The sequence below is a fragment of the Cebus imitator genome, unplaced genomic scaffold (genome assembly GCF_001604975.1).
Source record: "Cebus imitator isolate Cc_AM_T3 unplaced genomic scaffold, Cebus_imitator-1.0 Scaffold136, whole genome shotgun sequence".
NCBI classification, from domain to species: Eukaryota; Metazoa; Chordata; class Mammalia; order Primates; family Cebidae; genus Cebus; species Cebus imitator.
In genome coordinates this window covers 239,050-259,989 of record NW_016107451.1, presented here as the reverse complement: position 1 = coordinate 259,989, position 20,940 = coordinate 239,050, and the positions used below count along the sequence as shown (strand labels likewise).

Below are 20,940 nucleotides of genomic sequence, written 5' to 3'. Positions count from 1 at the left end.
CAAAAAAAAAAAAAAAAAAAAAAGAGAGAGAGAGAGTGGGTTTCAGCCTCAGGCCTTGGGCTGGCAACAGTGTTTAGCCAGAATGTAATAACATTATTCAGCGTTCATTATATTTACCTTTTTTCTGGTAGACTTTATCTTTTTAAGGTTTAAAAATTATAGAAAAGGCCAGGCTCGGTGGCTCACGCCTGTCATCCCAGCAATTTGGGAGGCCCAGGCGGGCAGATCACTTGATGATAGGAGTTTGAGATCAGCCTGACCAATGTGGTGAAACCCTGTCTCTACTGAAAATACAAAAATTAGCCAGGCATGGTGGTGCACACCTGTAAATCCAGTTACTCGGGAGGCTGAGGCAGGAGAATCGCTTGAACCCAGGAAGCGGGGTTGAGTGAACCAGTGAGCCGAGATTGCGACACTGCACTCCAGCCTGGGCAACAGAGTGAGATTCCATCTTAACAAAATAGATAAATAAATAAAATGACAGAAAAATCAAGGGTACAGAGAGTTCTCATATGGCTCTATAATCCAGTTCCCTACAATTTACATTAGTATGGTCCATTTGGTGTAATTAACATTAGTATGGCCCATTTGCTATAATTAATGAACCTAGACTGATATACTATCATTAATAATTAACACCCACAGTTTATTCAGATTTTAGAGTTTTTTTCCCTAATGTCCTTTTTCTGTTCCAGGAACCGCATTATATTTAGCTGTCATATCTCCTTAGACTCTCCTTGGCTGTGACCATTTCTCAGACTTTGCTTGTTTTTTGACAGCCATGACAGGTTTGAGGTGTGCTGGTCAGGGCCCAGACTTGGGTAATAGGTGGAGATTTGACCTCCCACCCTTGGATGTGAAAGAAGTTACACATTCCTTTATTTTTCTAAAAAGTCTTTTAAAAATATAGGCTAGCCGGGCGCGGTGGCTCATGCCTGTAATCCCAGCACTTTGGGAGGCTGAGCCAGGCATATCACCTGAGGTCAGGAGTTCGAGACCAGCCTAGCTAACATGGTGAAACGCCGTCTCTACTAAAAATACAAAAATTAGCTGGGTGTGGTGGCAGATGCCTGTAATTCCAGCTACTCGGGAGGCTGAGGCAGGAGAATTGCTTGACTCTGGAAGGCAGAGGTTGCAGTGAGCCGAGATCGCGCCACTGCACTCCAGCTTGGGCAACAAGAGTGAAACTCTGTCTATAAATAAATAAAATAAAATAAAAATATGGGCTAAACGCATTGGCTCACACCTATAATCCTATTGTTTTGGGAGACTGAGAAGGATCACTTGAGGCTAGGAGTTCAAGACTAAGCTGGACCATGAAGTGAGACCTTCTCGCTTAAAAAAAAAAAAAAAAATTAGCTGGGTGTGGCAGCATGTGCCTGTGGTCCCTGCTCTTCTGGAGGCTTAAAGCAGGAGGATGGCTCGAGCCCAGGAGGTCGAGGCTGCAGTGAGCTGTAATCGCGCCACTACACTCCAGCCTGGGTGACAGAGTGAGACCCTGTCTCAGTGTAAATAAATGAAAATGCGACTTTGTCCCACTCCCTAGGGTTGGCATGAAATACAGTATTTTTAGGTCCTCCCCTCCCTAGAGTCGTTGAAAAGCCATGCGTGCTCTAAGAGAGACCTTCGAGTCGAGCTGCTGCTTTGGTGTCTTTCCTTGGCAGGCTAATGGGTGAGGCTGTGGATGTGAGTATCTGTTAGACACCCATCTGAGTTCATGTCTCCAGTGCCAGGGCAGAGGGTGGGTCTCCATCACTGCGACCTCGCTGCTCCGCCCTCCACTCCCCTCCAGCCAATCCAATTTGGTCAAGTCAAAAGCCTGGGAAAGGTTTTCTGGGGCAGAGGAAGCTCAGGCTCCAGAACATATAATCCTCCTCCTTTTCTCTCTCTTCCTCTCTACCTTCTTCCCCCTTCCTTTCTTTCCATGGTATTTATCGAGGGCTATCGTAGAGCAGACACCATCCTGAGTGTGGGCTGGGGAGGTGACGGTGATGACTAGAGCGGCATCGTGTCTGTCTCCATGGAGTTTGCATTCCACTGGGGCCCCGGGGGCCAGAGGGGCAAACAGACCAAAAAACAAGCACACAGATAAATCAGCGACAACAAAAACTCCCAAAACCTCAACCTGGAATAATTATCATGAAGGAAACAAGCCGGCAGCTAGGGGCAGAATCACTGAGGGGGTGCCCCGCAGGTGGGTGGTCGAGGAATCCCTCTCTGGGAGGCAGCATTCTTTTGGGACAGGTCTGTGGTAGTAGAGAAAATGACTCAGTTAATCCCTCCCCCTTCTTTTTTTGAAGTGGAGTCTTGCTCTGTTGCTCAGGCTGGAGTGCAGTGGCGTGATCTTTGCTCACTGCAACCTCCGCCTCCCGGGTTCAAGTGATTCTCCTGCCTCAGCCTCCTGAGTAGCTAGGATTACAGGTGTGCACCACCATGCCTAGCTACTTTTTTGTATGTTTAGTACAGATGGGGTTTCGCCATATTAACCTGGCTGGTCTCCAACTCCTGACCTCAAGCAATCCACCCACCTCGGCTTCCCAGAGTGCTGGGATTACAGCTTGAGCCACCGCACCTGGCCAGTTTCCCCATTTGGTGGTTCAGTTGCGTTACCTCATTAATCATTAATAAAATCCCCTGCCTCCTGCTGCCTTGCAGGGTGGGCCGGTTTGGGCTTGAGACAGTTTCCATCCAGGTTCTCCAAGAAAGGCAAGAGCGTTGCCTTCCCAGAGTCATGCAGAGTGTACTTCTCGTCACTGACGTGGGGCCCCATGAAGGTCCCTGCTGGCCTTGGCCGGGGATGGTCTTGGAACACCTTTCCCCCGTATCCCCTGTCATATAAGGTGAGATGGGCGGTGTTCATAGCACCCATGCTCTCAGCCCAGCTGACCAGAACCTTGAAACTGATCCAGTGTATTCAAAAGCGGACACTATTGGCACACTTTGATCCTTTAGTTATCAGCTGTGATCCATCATTTGTGACCCACATAGCCCCATTCTGCCTTGTGATACCCAGCGAGTGAGGGGCTGGGACCAGGGGTGGAGGAAATGGCCAGAAGCAAAGAGCTTGGAGCCTTGAGTAGAAGGAAGATGGCTAAAGCAGTTTCTGAAGCTGCTTTGGGACTTGAAGGGGCTTTCCCCCATAAGAGTAGAGGGAGCTGCTTACATGAGAGCCGTGCTTAGAACACGAGTGATGTAGGCTAGACAGCCAGAAGGACTTTCCTTTTGGAAAGGGTGGAAAAGCCCCAGGAAGCAGGCCTGGTGGGAAGCTGGCAAATTGCAGGCCTGCAGTTGCTCAGCAGGAGGTTTGGAGCTCAGCTCCCGGCAGGGCGGGGAGAAGCTTGGGGAGACTGTGTCAACAGCGAAGATGAGCTTTGTGTTTACCTTTTAGGCTAAAAGGACTTAATGTGAGGGTGGGAAGGGTCATTAACACATCAATGAGATAGAGTCCCGAGTCTGTCAGGAGGAAACTGTGGTCCCTAAGCCAAGCCGGAAAGGCTTTGATTATACCCACCAAGAAGGGCATTTTCCCTCTGGAAAGGAAGAGCCAACCCAGAGTTCTTCAGGGACTGATAGAGGAGAAAGAGACGAATTCAGACAACAGGGAAATAAACTAGAGTTTAGTAGGAATTGGGTAAAAGGGTCCTCAACCTATGAATTTTCTGGTTAGCCAGGCGTGTGAGCTAGCAACCACCCCCCTGGCAGGATCCACATTGAACCGGGTGGTCTGCTGGAGGTTGAATGGAAGGTGAAGTCAGTGTCCCTGCCTCATCTGGTCCCGGCTGCACACTGGCCTGGTACCCCCATCCCTGCACACGTAAGGTACTGGCTACTAGTCCTAGCCCAGACACACGCCGAAGTGCCTCAGTCTGTTTTTGGACCGAGTCTAGCTCTGTCTCCCATGCTGCAGTGCAGTGATACGATCTTGGCACACTTCAACCTTTGCCTCCTGGGTTCAAGCCATTCTCCTGGCTCAGCCTCCCAAGTAGCTGGGGTTACAGGCGCCTGCCACCACACCTGGCTAATTTTTGTATTTTTAGCAGAGACGGGGTTTCACCAGGTTGGCCAGGCTGGTCTTGAACTCCCGACCTCAAGGGATCCGCCTGCCTCGGCCTCCCAAAGTGCTGGGATTATAGGCATGAGCCACTGCGCCAGGACTAGTCTTTCTGAAAATTCTTGCAAACGGCAAATAGACACAAGTCAGGAGGAAAAAATGGAGATCCCAAGAGAGGTTCTGCAGATGGGATCGGAAAGCCTTGGGTGCTCGCTCTTGTTTTTGTCAAGCTGGGTTGTCTGGTTTCCCAGGGAGCTGCAGAGGACACACTCCACCAGCAACAGCGAACAAGGCCACTTACAGATGACTTTCAGGGTGCTTTCGCATGTATTCACATTTGTCTTTTTATTTCATTTACAAAATTAATACTTAGTCCTTTACATACAAAATTAATACATGGTCCTTTTTTTTTTTGAGATGCAGTTTTATTCTGTCACCCAGGCTGGCAGTGGTGCGATCTCGGCTCACTTCAGCCTCTGCCTCTGGGTTCAAGTGATTCTCCTGCCTCAGCCTCCCGAGTAGTTGGGATTACAGGCGCACGCCATCATGCCTGGCTAATTCTTATATTTTTTAGTAGAGACAGGGTTTCACCATGTTGGTCAGGATGGTCTTGATGTCTTGACCTCATGATCTGCCCCCCTCGGCCTCCCAGCGTGCTGGGATTACAGGTGTGAGCCACTGTGCCTGGCCTAGATCATGTTTTTGAGATGTATCCATGGTGTTGCATGTGTCCATATTTTGTTCCTTTTTATTGTCGAGTGGTCTTCCGCCACGTGGAATCTCACTCTGTCACTCAGGCTGGAATGCAGTGGCCGATCTTGGCTCACTGCAACCTCCGCCTCCCGGGTTCAAGCGATTCTCCTGCCCCAGCCTCCCGAGTAGCTGGGATTACAGGCGTGCGCCACCACACCTGGCCAACTTTGGCTATTTTGAATAAAACTGCTGTGAACATGTTCACGCCGGTCTTTGTGGAGAGCACACACGCTCACCAAATCCTTGCAGCAGCTAATACGGTGGCAATATTGTTATTCCCGTTTTGCAGATGAAGACACTGAGGCTCCGAGGGGGTTAGTTCCTATTCCAAGGCCACAGAGATAGTCAAAGCTGGGGGTGGGATTCTAACCCAGGTTTGTCTGACTGCAGCGTCTGCGTTTTTGTTCCCTCACTGTAGTGTTTTTGCATCACAGCTGTTTGGGGCCATTAAGCGTAGGGACAAATGGACGTTTCTCCTCCATGGCCTGTCAGTTTCTAACTGCATTTTAGCTTACTACACTAGTTGCTATTGATAATCAAGGATCTGAGTCACCATGAAAAGATTCCACCAAACCTGTCTTTAAAGGACAGCAACATGGAAGGTGTGTGAGAGACATTGCTAGCTGGGGTCATTACAGTATCAGCAGGTTAGCAAGGAAGCACACCAACAATTTTGCTTCCCAAAGCTCTAGTGGTCTGGAAATCTCACATAGTTGTAATTCACCATCTCCCAGAGAAGCCAGGCACAGAAGGCATTACTGGATACATAAAATAGTATATAAATAATCCGTGTATAAGAAACCACTCTGTTCTCTGTAGAGCCACACAGAATAGGGTTTTGGAGAGTCTGCCGGTTCTCGCTCTGAAAGATGTTGCTAAGCAATGTTACTAATATTATGGAAAGACAGCTTCCCTCCCGGCTTTTCCGCTCAGCCCCAGAAACCCTCGAGTTGGAAGTGGTTTCAGGCGTAGCAGCAGCTGGGGAGGTTTGGTAATCGGTGAGGTGGGGCGGGGGACCTTGGGTTGGAGAGGGATTGTGCTCCTGGCCACCCAGCCCTTGGCCTCATCAGCCCGATTCTCTGGATTGACTCCTGGGCAGCCTCTATGCAAAATAACACCTCTTCATGTTCATCAGAAATTTCACACACAGAAGGATCCTTCTGAATGTTTTCACTGTGGAAAAAAATTATTATAGTCATGCTGCTTAGCAAAAATTCAAAAATCCATAAATGAACTTCAGAAAAGAAAGTCTTTTAAATAACTTCAGTAACCCAAGGGCTATATGAAGAACTTCTTTCTTCCTCCCTCTACCCACTCTCCATAATCCCTGAACAGGAAGTCAGCAGGGTTCTGATTGACATCGCGCACTGCAGGCTCCCCCTTCATGGCTCTGGGTACTGGAGCGCTGAGTGCCCACGGCTGAGTGGGATCTGTGGGTTTCCTCGGTGTGGTTTCCTTTCTTTGGAGCTCGGAAATGCCACACAAGTCACGGAGACTGTTTCCAAAACCTGAGCCAGTTTAGATCCTCTGCTTAATATGACGTCTGTGGCCCCAGGAAAGTTGGCTGAGCTGAGGTTTCCCAGGCTTGTCTTTGAGGCCTCCCAGCCATGCCTGGGGATGCCGAGGCATTATTACAGAAGGACCCTATTGTGGTGGGATGGAGCTCTTGGGGCTGGTTGTGGGCTCTGGGAGTGGATTTTAGAAGCGGGGAAGAGAGGCAGTATGTTGGCAAAGATTCTTCCTGTGTCTCTCTCTTCTTTTTGAATTGGTTATTTATTTATGAGACAAAGTCTTGCTCTGTTCCCCAGGCTGGAGTGCAGTGGCATGATCTTGGCTCACTGCAAACCCAGCCTCCTGGGCTCAAGCAGTTCTCCTGCCTCAGCCTCCCGAGTAGCTGGGATTACAGGCACCCACCACCAAGCCCGGCTAACTTTCGTATTTTTATAGAGATGGGGTTTCACGTTGGCCAGGCTGGTCTTGAACTCCTGACCTCATGTGATCCGCCCACCTTGGCCTCCCAAAATGTTGGGATTACAGGCGTGAGCCATCGCGCCCAGCCCATCTCTCTCTTTTCAAAATAGAAACTGCAAATGATTTCAATCTTTCCCTTCCCCCACCATCTTCCTGCCTCCATCCTCCCCCTCTGTCTTCCTCCTAAGGGGGCATCCCAGAGACGCAACTGTGCTGTGGCCCAGCAGGGGGCGCTGATGCACATGCCAAGAGTGGAGCTTTCCTACCAGCACAGGTGTGAGTGTTCAGCTGTGTGCGAGGGGGCTTCTGAGTGCTATGCCCGCGCAGGTGTGTGTATTTGTATACCCTCAAGAACTGAAGAGAGTGGGGGTGCTGGCCTGTCCTTTCCAGCACTCTGTTTATAACCCTTTCGTTGCTCCAAGGGTTGTGTTGTCCATGGAATGAATGGCTGGGACCTGCCGGTAAAGGGGAGGGGCAAGGTGTCTGAAGACACCTGGTTTTCATCAAAGGCCCCAGCCTCCTTGCTCCATAGCCCCTCTTGCCCCCACCTACCCCCAACCACAGCCCAGAAAGGTGGCAGTCATTCTGCTGAGCAGTGGGGCGCTGGGAGTTGGAGGCTGGGCAGGGCAAGGAGGTGGAGTCTGCTGCAGGCTGGCTCTCTGACTAGGGGCACGGGCATTGGGGCTGATTCCTGCTTTCTCATGGACGTGTCTCCTGGAGCTGGTTCCCAGACACAGAAGGCCCTTTTCTTCAGGGCCAGGCATGCATGTCTGTCTGCCTCAACCCACTGGCCCCTTAGGAACAGGCTGTGCAGCTGTCTGCTCTCTGTTCATGATTAACTTCCCCATCTCCCGCCCCAGGCCTGATTCCCACCCAGGCCCCCTCAGCCTTTCGAGTTCCCCGGGACTGGGAGAGACCTGGGTTGGCAGCTGCCTGGCACTTTGTTCTCTGGGATGACTGTGGGCTCTGGAGGCTGGAACAGGCCACGGAGATCCTGTGAGCTGGGACCTGGAGGGAGACCCCTTCACTGACTGCTGCGTTCCTCACCTCCCGTGGTCTGCATGTGTTCAGCTTTCTCAGCCCACCCCAAAGTGCCTCATGAATGTGGCCTTAGAGCATGGTAATGTGAAAATTCTTCCCTGTCCGTTCTCTTTTGAACTGGGATTTTTTCAAGGACAGTGCCTTGGTTTGGTACAGGCGTGTCACTAACACCTAACACCGCCCACTTTTTTAAGGAAGGTGCTTCAAGCTTAGAGCTTTCATCAGGCAGCAGTATTGAGGTAAAATTTAATAAATTTATATTTGTTTTCATGGTAGGAATGGCAAGTGAGAATGGATTTTCATTCAGGGTTGCAATAACGTTTTCTTGTAAAATTAAGTAAAGGCCGGGCTCGGTGGCTCACATCTGTAAACCCAGCACTTCGGGAGACCGAGGTGGGTGGATCACCTGAGGTCAGGAATTTGAGACCAGCCCGGCCAACATGGAGAAACCCCGTCTCTACTAAAAATACAAAAATTAGCCGGGTGTGGTGGCGAAAACCTGTAATCCCAGCTACTTGGGAGGGTGAAGCAGGAGAATCACTTGAACCCGGGAGGTGGAGGTTGCAGTGAGCTGAGACCACACCATTGCACTCCAGCCTGGGTGACAAAGCAAAACAACATCTCAAAAATAAAGAAATAAATAAAGTGAAAAAGTGAGTTGATGTAATTAAAACAAAATAATGAACAGCAGAGCAGCGTGACATTAAGACAAAGAACCATGGAGGTGGTAGTGAATGGCCCAGCTGTGGAGACCTTTGGCTGGGCTCAGTGCACACACTGGCTGGAAATGATCTTGTTTTGTGGTTTGCTGTGTGTTAACCCTGTTAGTTTCGGGCAGGGACGGTCTTCCGTTTTTCTCTCTTGCCCTGGTCGCTTGCATAAAGCTGGACATACTGCACGTGTTCCATACATGCTGGTGGAAGGGGTAAGCCTAGCATTGATGGTTGTTCCATTGTCTTTTATTGATGGGTTTTCTTGTGCTTTGGGGTTCCTCTGTGGGGTGTGGGGCGTGGGTGTGACGGCTTTCGGGGCTGGAGTGGGAGTTAAGAAGGGAACTGCTGTCTATGCCCTGGAGGTGGCAAGCTTGTAGGGCAGGGGCAGAACGACAGAATCTCGCTGCCAGGAACATTCTCCCTCTTAGAGACTCAGGAGTCAGGGTCTGAGAGGTTATGGTTTTTGGGGACAGCCTTGTGTTTGCAGCCACATTGGGGTTGTGGATGGACTGAGAGGGCTGGGAACTCCAGAATAAGAGAAAGAATAATGGAACTTGCTGGGTGGATTTGGTGCCTTCATCATCTCAATTCCCTGTTGTTGTTTGAAGAGATGGTATCTCACTATGTTGCCCAGGCTGGTCTAGAACTTCTGGTCCCAACTCAAGTGATCCACTTGCCTTGGCCTTCCCAAGTGCTGGGATTACAGGTGTGAGCCCTCCTGTTACCCACGTGACCTTAACTAGCACTTGACTTGAACTAGCTCACACACTCGCACCTGCTGGGAAGGAGGGTCTGGCCTTCTGCTGAGATGCAGCCTTCTGTGTGTGGATAAAACACACCCCATGCTAGGACAGACTTAAGGCCAGCGCCCTCATCACCGTCTCTAGCGGAAGCAGTCCATCAGCTACCCTGTGGGTACTTGGGTGCTGTGTGCTACAGCGAGGCGGGAGAGGGGGAGGAGAAGCTCTGGGCTGTGCTGCTTCTCTTCCCTCTTCTCCACCAAGGACACTCATTTATTCTTTTTCCAGACCAATTTTTTTTTTTTTTTTAGATGGAGCCTCTATCACCCAGGCTGGAGTGCAGTGGTGTGATCTTGGCTCACTGCAACCTCCGTCCCCCCTCCCGGGTTCAAGCGATTCTCCTGCCTCAGCCTCCCAAGTAGTAGGCACCCCTGGTGACAGGCGCCCTTCACCACGCCCAGCTAATTTTTGTATTTTTAGTAGACACAGGGTTTCACCATCTTGGCCAGGCTGGTCTTGAACTCCTGACCTCGTGATCCACCTGCCTTGGCCTCCCAAAGTGCTGGGATTACAGTGAGTCACCGCACCCGGCTTCCAGACCTATTCTTAAGTCACTGCTGGGATAGTACTTGCAGTCCGCCTAACCGGCAGTCCCAGGAGTGGGCCCCGGGTTATTCCAATCTTTATCTATAAAAAGATGTCCATGGCCATCTATATCTCTGATCCCCCACAAACCCGGCAGGGAGAGGGTGGGAGGGGGGCAAGGCCAGTGGTAATGGCCTCTTCATGAATAGACCAGGTGGATTTTAGTACCACCCTGGGGCTCCCTTCCCTCCTGCCCAACTCCAGTGCCAGCAGGAAGCAGGGCTGACGGCCTCTGGGCCTCCAATTTGTTTGCAGCCCCTCTCGCCTCTCCACCCAGCATGATCCCTTCCCAGCCTGGATTTTCTGTGTTTGCTTGAACACCAGACTGTAAAAAATACAAGGCAAATTGCCTTGGGGGACCTCTTTGGCCCCTACAGGGCTGTTTCCAAAGATGGACTAATTGGCTTGTTTAAATTCTCTCCAGCCCCTTGCCCGCCGCCTCCTTCCCTAGGGGGCAAAGCTGTGAGTGATGCTACGGGGGCGGGAGGAGGCTGGAAGGCTGGACAGCACGTGGAAGTGGATGAGGGGCTTGTGAGCGAGGTCCCGCGCCGAGGGTAGGGACCAGGCCCTAGCCCTTTCCTCGGGACCTGGCGCGACCCTCCGTCCTTCCTTCCCTACGGAGATGAGGCTGGTGCGGTGTGCAGGGGCGGGAGGGGCTCACGCGGTGAGTGCGTAGAGGCCAGGGCGAAGGGGCGGGGAGGGTAGAGTGGGGGCAGCCTCGCCTGCCTGGAGGAAGTGGGGTCGCGGTGAAGTTGGTCCTTGACCCTGTGTGGAGTCAAACTCCCAGGGCCGGGAGAGCCGGTGTCCGCGGGGAGCCGACCCCAGCCCGCCCCTGAGCCCCTGCGCCCCTGCCCTGCCATACTTGCGCGGACCACTGGGGAAGGCCGGGGCGGTGGGGGACTGCAGAATTCCGCCTCCTCCAAACCCGCCCCGACCCCGGGCCCCAGGCCCGAGAGCTGCTAGCCGGGGTGGGGGTGGGGGTGGGGGCACCAGGCTCAGGTGCCCTCTGCGCAGCGCGGGAAGGCCGGGAGGTGAGCGCGCGCGGGCAGCGTGTTTGGACCGAGGACGCGCGTTTCTGCCCGGTGCCTGTTTTCTCTCCCTGTTTTAAAGACAGTGACAGCATCGGAGAAGTATCCCAGGGCCGGGCCGGGGAGGGTGGCCGCCGCCTCTGCCTGGGGAGGGAGCCCGGGGCCGGGGTAGGAGCGGGCGAGGAAAGGCGGGGCAGGGGCTGGGACCCAGGCGGGCGCCTGTGAGCCGCGCAGGGGGCGCCGAGTTCCCAGGAGCGTGTCCCTTCTGCCCGCGCCCCGAGTCCTCCACCATCCGGGCGGCCGAGGCCGGGGCGCGGGAGGCGGGGCCGGGGCGGGTCCCGGCGCGGGCGGCGCGTCTCAGCGGGAGCCGGGAGCTGCCCGCCCGGGCCGCGCCCCGAGCGAGCCTTGGAAATGCCCGCGCCGGGGGAGCGGACGGCGGCTGCCCCGTGGGCCCCGAGGAGACGCTGAAGGTCGCCGGGAGGGAGCGAGCGCGCGGTCACCTGACCCCCGGGGCGCACCTAGGCGGGGCGGGGCCCATGCGCGGCGGAGGCCGGGGGCCGGGGCGCGGGCACGGGGGCCGGGCGCGGAGCGGGGGCGGCGGCGGGGACAGCAGCCGGGACGCGGGCGGGCGAGGGCGCGGCCGGGCACCGCCGGCGGCCTCGCCATGTCCCAGCCGGCGGGGAGGAGGCACTGCCGAAAGGCGGGGATCCGCGCGGCCGTGGTGCTCATCGGACTCCTGCACAAATCCCGGAGGCAGAATAAAGAGAAAAGGTAAGCCTCGGCCCCCCGCGCCCTCTGCTCGCCTACTCGACCGGTTTCCTTCGGGGTGGACTTTTCCGATGGGGGTTCGGCTCCGTGCTGGCTGGAAAAAAGCCTCCTCTCCCGGTACGGTCGCGGGGAGAGTTCGGAGCTTTGCCCTGGACCGGCTGGTGCGGGGGAGCCTGAGCAGGACCTTGGCGGAATCGGGGGCGGAGGCGGCTGGGAGGGCCCTCGGGGTTGATCCCTGACGGAGAGACCCGGAGTCCGTCTCCCCCAGACCCTGCGCTTGCAGAGCGCAGCCCCTTTTCCGAAGCCTGCGGCCGCGGATACCCTCCATCCAGCTCGGCGGCTCCTTGCGCCGGGGTTGCCATTTGCTTCTCTGCAACTTGGCTGAGCCCGAGAGGTGCCTGCCTGGCCGGGATCCGCCTGCTGTGCGCGCGGTGCCGGCAGGCGAGGAGCAAGTTTGGAGGTCGCCCACGCCCCCCCTCCCCGCGCCCCACTGCCCCGGGGCGACTTCGGGTTTTCCGCCGTTGCCCCTTCGCCTTCCTTGAGTTTGCGCTTCTGTTTGCTCCTGGGTGTTGAAAATAGTTTTCTTTAGCTATTTCAGAGACGACCTGCGTGGTGAGAGGTGTGGGGCTTGGGTGGACAAAGGAGATTCTGGGGAAGCTTCTGGGCTGCAGCCCCCAGCTGAAATCCACCAGACCCCACGGAGCTACCCAGGCAGGTCGTTGGCATAAAGCCTCCCTGTTCTGCTAGGGTGCATGGCAGAGCCTCCAGCGATGGGGGGAGGGGAGGGTTCATGCTGACTGCCCACAGAGATGTTGCTGGGGTTTGGGGTAACGTCCAGTGACCCCGCTGGATCCTCATTTCCAGTGGAGTTTTGTACCCCTGTAAGACACGGGCAGTGGGGCCAGAGACACCTGGGGTGACCATCAACCTCTGGACTTGCCACAGGCTGAACGCACCTGGGGAGGCAGCAGGTAGTGAATGGGGGACTTTGAGAAGCCGGCACGGATTGCCCTTGTGGCAGGTTGTCCTCCATTCTCTCGTCCCCCTTCCTATAATGTAGAGTAGCAGGATGTTTCCTACAGCGTAGAGTGTATTTCCAGTGAAATGACATAAGGTGGCTGAGCATGGAATAACATTGAGTCACCTCATGAGAAAGTTCTTCCCTTTTCCGTTCTCTTCCAAGCCTTGTGAGTTCTTTAGGGGAAAGTTTCAGGTTGGTGCTAGTCAGCCTCTGACACCTTTAAAAACACTTGCTAATCTTCCTTTTGTAACAAAGAGAGAACTGACCTCTGGCTCTGGCCCTCTAAGTGGAGCAGGGTGCCTGGCTAGAACTTAGGTTGTTTCATTTTTGTTTTGTTTAATTTTAGGATCCCCTCCTGTTTAATGGCCAGGGGTACTGATTTTTTTTCCCATTTGTGGTAGTGATATAAAGCATCACTTTAAATTAAACATATGAATCTATTTATCTAATTAATATTTTTTTTTTGAGGCAGAGTTTCGCTCTGTCACCCAGGCTGGAGTGCAGTGGCGGGATCTTGGCTCAGTGCAACCTCCGCTTCCCGGGTTCAAGTGATTCTCCTGCCTCAGCCTCTGTAGTAGCTGGGATTTCAGGCTCCCGCCACCATGTCCAGCTAATTTTTATGTACTTTAGTAGAGATGAGGTTTTCACCATGTAGCCCAGGGTGATCTCGAACTCCTGAGCTCAGGTGATCCACCGCCTTGGCCTCCCAAAGTGCTGGGATTACAGGTGTGAGCCACCGCGCCCGGCCAAAATGAATCTGTTTAATAGAAATAGTAGTAATAATAGTACAAGTGTTATGAAATATAGTGGAAATCCTACAAGTGGTCTAGGTATGGCTGATGCCAGGGCCATGTGTGTCTAGCAGGAAAAGCTGCTGTAGGAACTCTGGAGGGCCGTGTTCCAGGGCTGAACCCCATTGTGCCCTGGACTTGGTTTCTCTTCTGTTTTCTGCCCTCCAGCATTTTATTTGTAGCATGGTGGTGAACAAGTCAACTCTCTAAAGCCAGAAGGATGTATGGGATGGCTGGTCTGAGATAGCCTGGGCCTTCTTTGGGGGCTGAAAGGGAACATGTGCTTGGTGGAAAGGCAGATGTATGGGCCCAGCTCCTGATTCCGAGTATAGAAAGGTGGTGGTCGGTGGGTGGAGAGGAAAAGCCCCCTGCACCCAGAGCTAGACGTCCTCTCCCTGGCTCATCTGTTGACTGTGGTGTGATGATAGATTTCATCTCTGTGAGCCTCAGTTTCTGCCGCCCCACAAAAGGCTTGTGGGGTGCAACTCAGATCATGTGAGTGAGATGTGACTGAAAGGTACGAAGCGCTGCAGCGGGGTGAAGGGGGTTTGATCAGCACTGCTCCCACTCCTCTCCCTGACAATCTGCCCTGGTGACCAAGGTCAGGTGTCTGGTGGTGATGGCCCCACCAATAGCAGTCAAGACCAGCCATGTTTGGCCAAGGAGGCAGCCAGGGGGGCATGGGCCTGGCAGAATGAGTCTGTGTGGGGGGATGCAGTGAGGCACAGGGGAGGACCTGGATGGGGAGCGGGAGGGATTGGCCGGGGCCAGGGTGCCCCAGGCCCGTGGAGTCTTTTCTTTCTTTCTGAATGCACTGCACTCTTGCCTGCAATACAGGCAGACATTACTGGCCTTCCCAGCCCCTGGCTTCATCTCATTCTTCTGTGGCTCCAACCATCCTGATGGCTTTGGCCATGGACTTAACCTACTCGAGGAGAAAGAGTGATTGGTTTCCTCATGGTGCTAAGTGACCGCTGCTTCCCTGGCTGTATCTGGAGTTTCTTTGTCTTTAAGCGTCTGAAATCAGTGCAGCGAACACTATTGACCCCGGCTCTGCGGGTGCTGGTGGCCACAGGAGGCCTGGAGGAGGCTGCAGCTGCCAGCCTCTCTCCAACATTCCCCAAACTCCATGCTGGGTGTTAAATTTGATGAGTTCTTCCTTCCTCCCCCTGTCATCACAGGGTTGGGTCAGGCTCAGGCCCCTTCTCATTCTTCTGGAACGCTTGATCCATCCATCGATCTTCCCAGCACCTTTAATTGACAGGCGTGTGCAGATAACACTTGGCTTTTAGCTTGAAGGGTTGAAATGGTGGTGCGTGGCTTGCGGTGACCGCCCAGTGGTCTTTGCCATCCTCCTGCTCTCTCCAGGCCGCTTGGAAATATTGCATATTAGGGGACAGGAAGGTGTGCCAGGCAGGGTGGTAATGAGACAGGTGTCCCGTATAGACCCAGAACTAGGAGACTCCCAGGTGGTCTTGGTAGTTCCCAAGAATGATGCTCCAGGCTCAAACTTCGAGAAATGGGCTTGACACATCATTTAGGACGTGGCCACGCTCTCTGGGAGTTGTAGGGCGGCCTGGAGGTTATGCCTCTTTCTGCCCATCTTCCAGGGTTTCTGGCACAAAGGATCTTGTAAAAGCAGCGGCGTGTCTGAGAGGGGATTGAGTTTGAGCATAGCTGCCAGGAGACACCTGGATGAAGCCTTCCTCAAAGGCTTTGGAAACCGTTTTGATTTTCAGAGCCTGCTTCTTATAGATGTGGGTAGTGGGGAGCTCAGCTCTCTGAGGGGGAAAACAGGCTCCTTTGCTGGGAAGGACAGGCAGAGGAATACAATCAAAATCTGTACGCTCTTGGCTGGGCATGATGGCTCACGCCTGTAATCTCAGCACTTTGGGAAGCCAAGGTGGGTGGATCACCTAAGGTCAGGGGTTCGAAACCAGCCTGGCCAACATGGTGAAACCCCATCTCTACTAAAAATACAAAAAAATAGCTGGGCGTGGTGGCAAGCACTTGTAATCCCAGCTACTCAGGAGTCTGAGACAGGAGAATTGCTTGAACCTGGGAGGTGGAGGTTGCAGTGAGCCGAGATTGTGCCACTGCACTCCAGCCTGGACGACAGAGAAAGACTCTGTCTCAGAAAAAAAAAAAAAGTACATTATGAAAAATGTGGATAAAGACAGTGTGGCCTTCGGTGTGACTTTCTGAACTGGAGAGAGGTCATTTAGCGTAATGGAAACAAGTCCACTTCTTACGGTGGCAGTGGGAAGTTATTTTGGGACAACTCCCATCATAGAGTTTATGAAGAGGAAAATATGGATTCACTCTTCATTCAGCAAATTCTGGCAGGCTCTCAGGCGAGAACCTCAAATCTAATGAATGTGATCCCTTTGTTGTGGAGTATCATATCTGGTGGGTTACTTCTCGGTAGAAAAAGCCTATTGCAATTCTTTTTAAAAAAAATGTTGCTGTGGAAATTCTCAAGCTACACAAAGTAGAATAGGGTGACATAATACCTAGTTTCAGTCATTATCAACTTATGGTCAATCCTCTTTCGTTTATTTCGTGTGTTTCCAATACACTCCTCCACAAAATTACTTTGAAGTAAATCTCAGATATTAGATATTCCATTCTTAAATATTGCAGTTTGCATCTTAAAGACAACAATTCTTGGCCAGGCACAGTGGCTCACACCTGTAATCTCAGCACTTTGGGAAGCCAAGGTGGGTGGATCACCTAAGGTCAGGGGTTCGAAACCAGCCTGGCCAACATGGTGAAACCCCATCTCTACTAAAAATACAAAAAAATAGCTGGGCGTGGTGGCAAGCACTTGTAATCCCAGCTACTACTCAAGAGGCTGAAACGGAGAATTGCTTGAACCTGGGAGGTGGAGGTTGCAGTGAGCCGAGATTGTGCCACTGCACTCCAGCCTGGACGACAGAGTTAAAAAAAGGCCGGGCACGGTGGCTCACGCCTGTAATCCCAGTACTTTGGGAGGCCGAGGCGGGTGGATCACGAGGTCAAGAGATCGAGACCATCCTGGTCAACATGGTGAAACCCCGTCTCTACTAAAAATACAAAAAATCAGCTGGGCATGGTGGTGCGTGCCTGTAATCCCAGCTACTCAGGAGGCTGAGGCAGGAGAATTGCTTGAACCTGGGAGGTGGAGGTTGCAGTGAGCTGAGGTTGTGTCACTGTACTCCAGCCTGGACGACAGAGAAAGAGACTCAGTCTCAAAAAAAAAAAAAAAAAAAAAAAAAAAAAATAAAAAAAAAAAAAAAAAAAAAAAAAAAAAAAAGAATTTATTAAAAAAAAAAACATAACACTACCATTATTATACGCCTCTAAATTAACAATGATTTTTTAAGACCATATTCAGTCAGTATTTGAATTTCCCCAGTTGTCTCATAAAAGTTTTCAAAAGCTTTTTTGAGTCAGAATTCAAACAGTACTAGGTGATGGGTGATGTGTCTCTTAATCTACATTTTTCTCCAACTCTTTTTTTTTTTTTTGAGACAGGGTCCTGCTCTGTCACCCAGGCACGATCTTGGCTCACAGCCTCCTCCGCCTCCTGGGTTAGGTTCAAGCGATTCTTGGGCCTTAACCTCGTAAGTAGCTGGAATTACAGGCGCTTGTCACTACGCCTGGCTAATTTTTGTATTTTTAGTAGAGATGGGGTTTTACCATGTTGGCCAGGCTGGTCTCTAACTCCTGGCCTCAAGTGATCTGCCCCCCTTGACCTCCCAAAGTGCTGGAATTACAGGAGGCATCAGCCACCCGACTTGGCCCTTCCAGTTCTTTCACAGAAAAAAATTTTTTTTTTTGAAAGAAAGAAAGAGGAAGAGAAAGGGGGAGAGAGAACAGGAGTCTTGTTCTATTGCCCAGGCTGGAATGCAATCTAAAAATAGGTATTAAAAACCTCTTTTATGCCGATAATTGTGCTTAACAGCGGAGACAGGAAGGAATAAGGGAAGAAAATAACAAACAAATAGCCAACCAATATTTCATTTAAGTCTGTGAAATGCTATGCAAATGCTGAAGAGTGATTTACTTCCAATTATGTGGTCACTTTCAAAATAGGTGTAATGTGATACTGGGAAAAATGTATGTTCTGTGGACCTGGGGTGAAGAACCCTATAAGTACCGCTGAGTTTACTTGTTCCAGGTCTGAGTTCAAATCATAGATGTTCCTGTTAATTTTCTATCTCGTTGATCCATCGAATATTAACAATGTGGTGTCAAAGTCTCCCGCTATTGTTGTGCGGGAGTCCAAGTCTCTTTATAAGATACATAAGAACTGTCTTATGTATCTGGGTGTTCCTATATTGGGTGCATATATATTTGTGGTCATTGACTCCTGTTGTTGCATTGATCCTTTTACCATTATATAATGTCCTTCTTTGTTTCTTTTAGTCTTTGTTACTATTAAAGTCTATTTTGTCAGAGATGAAAATTACAACTCCTGTTTTTTTTTGCTCTCCATTTGATTGATAAGTCTTCCACCAACCCTTTGTTTTGAGTCTTTGTGTGGCCTTGCTTATAAGATGGATCTGGATACAGCATACTGATGGGTTTTGACTTTTTATTCAATTTGCCTGTCTGTGTCTTTGATTGGGGCATTTAATCCATTTAAATTTAGGATTAATATTGATATTTGTGAGTTTAATACTGTCGTTTAATGCTAGCTGGCTATTTTGCCCAATAGTTGATATAGATTCTTCATTATGGAGATACTCTTTACCTTTTGGTAAGTTTTTGGGATGACTGATACTGGTTGTTCCTTTCTGTGTGTAGTGCTTCTTTCAGAAGCTCTTGTAAAGCAGGTCTGGTGGTGATGAAATCTCTGAGTGCTTGCTTGTTCGCGAAAAATTTTATTTTTCCTTCATTTATGAAGCTTAGTTTGGCTGGATATGAGATTCTGGGTTGAAAGTTCTCTTCTTTGAGGATATTGAATATTGACCCCCACTCTCTTCTAGTTTGTAGGGTTTCTGCTGAGAGATCTGCTGTGAGTCTGATAGGTTTCCCTTTATGGGTAACCTGACCTTTCTCTCTGGCTGCCCTTAGAATTTTCTCCTTTATTTCAACCCTGGTGAATCTAACAACTGTGTGTCTTGGGGTTGCTCTTCTTGAGGAGTATCTTTGTGGTGTTCTCTCTATTACCTGGAGTTGAGTATTGTCCTGCCTTGCTAGGTTAGGAAAGTTTTCCTGAATAATATCCTGAAGAATATTTTCCAGCTTGGATTCATTCTCTTTATGACATTCAGGTACACCTATCAGACGTAAATTAGGTCTTTTCAGATAGTCCCATATTTCTTGGAGACTTCGCTCGTTCCTTTTTACTCTTTCTTCTCTAATCTTGTCTTCTCGTTTCATTTCATTAAGTTGGTCTTCGAACTCTGATATCCTTTCTTCTGCTTGATCAATTCGACTGTTAAAACCTGTGCGTACTTCGCAGAGTTCTCGTATAATATTCTTCAGTTCCATTAATTCACTTATATTCCCCTCTAAATTGTCTATTCTCATTAGGATTTCGTCAAACCTTTTTTCAAGGTTCTTAGTTTCCTTGCATTGGGCTAGAACATGTTCTTTTAACTCATAGAAGTTTCTTATTATCCACCTTCTGAAGCCTAAATCTGTTAACGGAACGCAGTCGTCCTCCATCAGGCCTTGTTCCCTTGTTGATGAGGAACTGTGATCCCCTGTAGAGGGAGAGGTGTTCTGATTTTGAGTATTCTCAGCCTTTTTACACTGGTTTCTTCCTGTCATTGTAAATTTATCCACCTGTCATCTTTGTAATTACCAACTTTCAAATTAGGCCTCTGAGTGGACGTCCAACTTGTTGATTGCCAGTGCCGAAATCTGAGCAGCCCACTGCACTGGCCAAAACAGCAGCGTTAAGATTCATGGTGCTTTTCTGCCCGGGAATCTCTGGTCTGGCTTCCTTCTTGAGTCCCTTCTTCAATCAGCTGAATAGGCGACTCTGCCTTTCCGGAGCTCCAAATGTCGACCAAAAGGGGACCCAGTCCTGTTTACTCTGCATCAAGAACCGCCATGCAGCGCCAGTAAAACTGCTGCGCTGGCCACAAGAGTCGCACTGGCGACCCGTGGGGCTCCTCCGCTGGGAATCTCCTGGTCCATGAGCAACAAAAATTCGTCTGAAAGTGTGGCGTCCTCTTGTTCTCTGCGCTTTCACTGGGAGCTACAATCCGGAGCTACTAGTGATCAGCCATCTTGGATCTCTCTCCTACCACAAAATTTTTAATTTAATTTAAATTTTTTGGAGGTGTGGTCTTGCTCACCCAGGGTGGAGTGCAGTGGTGTGTTCTCAGCTCACTGCAACCTCTGCCTCTCAGTCTCAAGTGATCCTCCCACCTCAGCCTCCTGAGTAGCTGGGATTACAGTTGCCCGTCACCATACCCAGCTAATTTTTGTATTTTTTGTAGCGATGGGGTTTCGTCATATTGCCCAGGCTGGTCTCGAACACCTGCACTCGAGTGATCTGCCCACTTTGGCTTTCCAGTGTGCTGGAATTATAGGTACGAGCTGCTGTGCCTGGCCCGCCAACTCTTTTTTTTTTTTTCTTTTCCTACAATTCATTTACTGAAGAAACTGGACTGTTTGTCTCATGGACTTTCCCACTGTCAGGATTTTGTGGATGGCATCTCCTCGTGTTATTTAGCATGTTCTGCTGTCCCCTGTGTTACCTGCAAGTTAATATTGAGTTCTAGAGGCACCATCAGATTTGGTGGTGGTTTTTTTTTTTTGTTGTTGTTGTTTGTTTTTGTTTTTTGGCAAGATTGTGCCATGAGTAGTTGTGTAGTTGTCTGTTTCTGTGATGTTAGCCATTGTTGATTGACTTGTTTCTAGGGTTTGGACCTGGTATCAGGAGGATACTTGTGTCCTGCCCTTGCAAGCAGCCCCATGAGCTGGCTAGACACGAGGTCTGAGCCTGTGGGTTGTCCAGAGTTCTGGCCTTGGAGTCCCAGAGTCCCAGAGCTGGAAGGGACATGAGACGGGAGCCGATCCACTCCCTGGCCCTGGAACAGATGGCTGCTTGTTGTCTCCTTAGGTGGCAGCTGGGTCCTGGCCTTTCTGGAAGGGCCTGTCTCCTGTCCTCTCCTGCCTGATGTTTGAATGACACCCGGGGGGCTGCTACAGAACAAACATCTCCCTTTAGCCAGCTTCCCGCTACTAACTTCACCAAGGGGCTGAGGCCTTAGATGGTTCAAGTTGAAGGGACAGAATGTGAGGCACAGATGGGCTTAATTCTTCCTGAGCCATTATTTTAATCCCCTGCTTCTAGTTTCCCTTATCCTCTCTCCTTGTGGTGGTCAGAGTGGAGTTTAAAAAATTCACATAAAGCCAGGTCTCTCTCCTGTGGAAAGCTCTCTGTAGAATTCCCATTTTACTTACTTACCTGT

The 20,940-nt window shown here is 50.9% G+C and overlaps 1 protein-coding gene across 16 annotated transcripts in view; it reads left to right on the top strand.

Moving 5' to 3' along the window:
- Positions 1-20,940, top strand: part of RAP1GAP2 (RAP1 GTPase activating protein 2) — a 273,881-nt gene that overhangs the window by 73,871 nt on the left and 179,070 nt on the right. The window contains exon 1 of one of the 16 annotated variants that reach the window (XM_037743143.1): positions 11,284-11,713. The exons of the other annotated variants lie outside the window; for them this stretch is intronic. Within the exon in view, the coding sequence (XP_037599071.1) occupies positions 11,607-11,713 (107 nt within the window). The 5' untranslated portion in view covers positions 11,284-11,606. Of the gene's footprint in view, positions 1-11,283; positions 11,714-20,940 lie in introns of those variants that run through there. 16 annotated transcript variants of the gene reach the window in all.